General features: G+C 46.1%; 1 protein-coding gene across 1 annotated transcript; it reads right to left on the bottom strand.

Annotated features, from left to right (window-relative positions):
* Window positions 1-1584: 1584 nt before the first annotated feature.
* On the bottom strand, window positions 1585-3039 carry LOC125947058 (uncharacterized). Its single transcript, XM_049671371.1, has 2 exons — window positions 2786-3039; window positions 1585-2059 (listed from the first exon to the last, which is right to left on the bottom strand). Exons 1-2 carry the CDS (start codon window positions 2886-2888, stop codon window positions 1722-1724), a joined length of 441 nt encoding a protein of 146 aa, XP_049527328.1. The 5' UTR covers window positions 2889-3039; the 3' UTR covers window positions 1585-1721.
* Window positions 3040-3657: the final 618 nt, after the last annotated feature.

Genomic DNA, 3657 nt, shown 5'->3' with positions numbered 1-3657 from the left:
TGCTAGCGCTGCTCCGCCATCTCCGAACAAGGGGCCATCGACTTCTGGGCTGGTGGCCTCCAAGGTCTCGTCCCTCGATACGAGGCCTTCACGTCAAACTAACCGCTCGCAAGAGCGCGTGTCCAGCGCCTCGCAAGAGGACATGGACACAACACCAAGCGTGAGGGCGCAGCCAGCGCCTAAGGAGCGGCGCGATTCCATCGACCGCTCCAAAAAAGAAAAATATCATGTCACGGCTCCTGGAAAGGGCCCGTGAGCTAACTTTTTATTCTTGAACGCACAGCACAAAAACACATTCAAAATGGACACACAAATTTTACAGTGGAATGTGAGAGGACTTCTCCATAACCTCGACGATATTAGGGAACTCCTTAATAAATATAACCCAAAAGTGCTGTGTGTTCAGGAAACACATCTAAAACCCACACAAACAAACTTCCTAAGACAATATGCTATCTTCCGTAAATACCGTGACGTTGCTGTTGCCTCCTCTGGAGGTGTAGCAAAAATTGTGGAAAAATCTGTTGCTTGCCAGAATCTCTCTCTTCAGACACCACTTGAGGCGGTGTCCGTGCGAGCGATACTCTTCAGGAAGTTGGTAACCATCTGTTCTATTTACATACCGCCAGACTACAAACTCAGCAAAACGTAATTTTACACGGTAACTAACCAGCTCCCGGAACCATACATTATTGCCGGTGATTTTAATGCTCACAGCACTTTGTGGGGAGACTCCCGGTGTGACGCCAGGGGTCGGCTTATAGAGAACTTTCTAATAACCTCTGGCGCATGTCTGTTAAACAAAAAAGAGCCCACATATTACAACATCCACCATAATTTATTTTCTTCCATAGATTTAGCGATTGGCTATGCTACCCTTCTTCCCTATATAGAATAGAATGTCGTTAAAATCCATTCGGGAGCGACCACTTTCCTGTGACACTGACTCTGATAGAGGAGCATGACAGTCCACCCCACGCCCCCCGTTGGAAAATAAAATCAGCTGACTGGAAAGGTTTTAAAGAGTCAACCTACTTATCACCAAATCCCAAGCAGCACGACAGCACTGGGCCAAGCATGGTCCAATGCTCGCAGAAATTGGTACGAACTTTGGCCCAATCCTGGCATCATGGCAAAGTGCAACCCGATCCAAGGTTCACCCACTGTTCGAGCCAAGATTGGCCCTACAGTTTGCCATTGTAGAATCCAATGTAGTTCAAGCATAGAGCCAGTGCACAGCCATCCTGTATCCAGTCTTTCAAGAACGTCCAGTGCTCAGCCATTCTGTATCCAACATGTTTCAAGAACATCCAGTGCTCAGCCATTCTGTATCCAATGTGTTCCAAGAATACCCAGTGCTCAGCCATTCTGTATCCAACATGTTTCAAGAATACCCAGTGCTCAGCCATTCTGTATCCAACGTGTTTCAAGAATACCCAGTGCTTAGCCATTTTGTACCCAATGAGTTTCAAGAAAATCCGGTGCTCAGCCATTTTGCATCCAGTGTGTTTCAAGCATTGCCTGTACTTAGCCATTCTGTTGCTTGTATGCTAGCTTACTGCCTATACAATTAGTAGCGAAGAAAATGTGATGGAAATAAGTGCGGAAAGGAAACTTCCTGCAGACACACGCAAAGCGTAAACGAAAATATAATTTATTTAGTATACTATTTACAGTACTATTTTACTATTTACAATACAATTCTTGAACTGATGCAGGCATCAGTAGGGGTGCTCAGCTCCAGGGGCAGCAGCAGGAGCAGGGGCAGGGGCGGCAGGGGCTGCAGCAGGGGAAGGAGCAGGGGCAGCAGCAGCCGGACAGGAGGGGCCGACGGTGGACTTGCCAGGGACCTGAGGGCAAGGGTGGGGCAGGGAGAGGGCAGCAGTGGGCAGGCAATGATTCCTGCCCTGAAGGGAGGGATCATCGGGCTGCTCTGCTGCAAACGTTGCTGTGAAACGCCTCTTCCTGCCACCACCGCTGACCACAGACCCTGGCAACCACTTAATGAAGTTCTGTGCTTGTGTCAGGTCGCCCCCCCCCCCTTTCGCACAGATGACATCTGCACACAAACATGCAAAGACCACAATTAGTACATACAGCATGCACCGTAAAGATCACCCACAATAGAGCAGGCAAACACATTCAACAAAAGAAAACCTTCAAGAGACTTAGTGAAATAAGTTGCTAAGTCACACAGTTCATCTGACAGAATTTGCAACCGCAGCCAACCTTATTGAATCCGAGGTTCACAGCATGCTCAACGCAAAGTAATGCTGCGGATAATTAAATGCTATCGCCTTCCCCGCCATGAAAATTCTTGATCCATTTACAGGATTTTCATCCCTGTTGCCTTCGTTGACATTCTTGTTTTTTCACCCTAACATAGCGTTAACGTCATCAGTGATGATCACACCATGTCTTTACTAACCGAGACATATTCAACTGTCTCACCCGCTGATGCTAAACGTGTAAGCTGCCTGGTGTGATGCAATTCATCGGCATGCTCGTCAAGCAATTCACCTAAGCTGCCATTGGTGCTAGTGCAGAGCACACTTTCGCAATTTCTGCAAGGGCAGTGGTGTCTGAGTATGCAGCTTTCATTGTAAAAAATGAAATCAGCCAACAGGGACGCCCAAATTTCTTCGTTGTAGAAGCTGACAATTTATATGAAAGACACGATTTTGGCAAGGACAACCTCTTGTTATGCAAGCCATTTCGCTGTAGAGGAGTTCGGCTGTACACACAATACTTCAACAATGCAAAAGGATGACTGAGGAAGCTTTACCTGTGACTATCCGGCATAACTTCAAATTGATGAATGCCCTCTTCCCCTTCCTGCTATGAAGGCTGTAAAGCACTTGGACGGGGTGCGCCATAACAGCCTTCATGGCATACGATGCCACCTCGCGCAGTGACTTCCCTCCTATTTGCAGGAGGTGCTTGCGCTGCAAAAGACAAAAATTGCCAGAGATGTGGAAATGAGCATTGTATGCGGCAATGTTTTCAAGTTGAAAAGTCTACCCAGTACTACCAGAATATAATTTATTGCCAAGTGAAGTGAATTTTTAGCTGAGTGCAAAGCAAAACATTTTTGCTGGAAGAGGTTTGTGTCGCAATGCCCTTTAATTGTAAATGTGCTCTACAACACCTTAGCGTTACTGGAATAAACACAAACACTAAGTGCATCAGGTCTTGTCTGTTCTGTGCATTTCATGTTTGTGTTTCATAACCCTTAGCACAGTAACTATGTTTCATAGTAACTACCTCTCCAAGCTTTCACTATCACTTGTAAGCGCACCAACTCCCATGCAAATTCCCAATGCATAATTAGGGGATGTGACATTAGAGTGCAGGAAAGCCAGATCTACATACGTGTGGCACAAAACAGCTTAAAGGCATACCGACATGATATTTTCAGACCTTCACATTTTGCGTCAAAGCGACTGACAACCAGTTTTTAAAGACGTAGTTTTGTGGTAACCAAAAGTTAACCCTCAGCAATGTTTGCGCCTGCAGCTTCGCAAATTGTGAAAGCAGCCTATCATTCTGCTTCACAGGAGTGAGTGCAACTGCAGTTAACTGCCTACATTTTGGCCTTTTCAACCACTTTTGAAGATATAAAGCTGGTACAATAAGTTTGCATTGTCGTACAGACCT

This window comes from Dermacentor silvarum, chromosome 7, assembly GCF_013339745.2.
Source record: "Dermacentor silvarum isolate Dsil-2018 chromosome 7, BIME_Dsil_1.4, whole genome shotgun sequence".
NCBI lineage: Eukaryota > Metazoa > Arthropoda > Arachnida > Ixodida > Ixodidae > Dermacentor > Dermacentor silvarum.
This window is presented reverse-complemented; position numbering and strand designations above follow the sequence as displayed.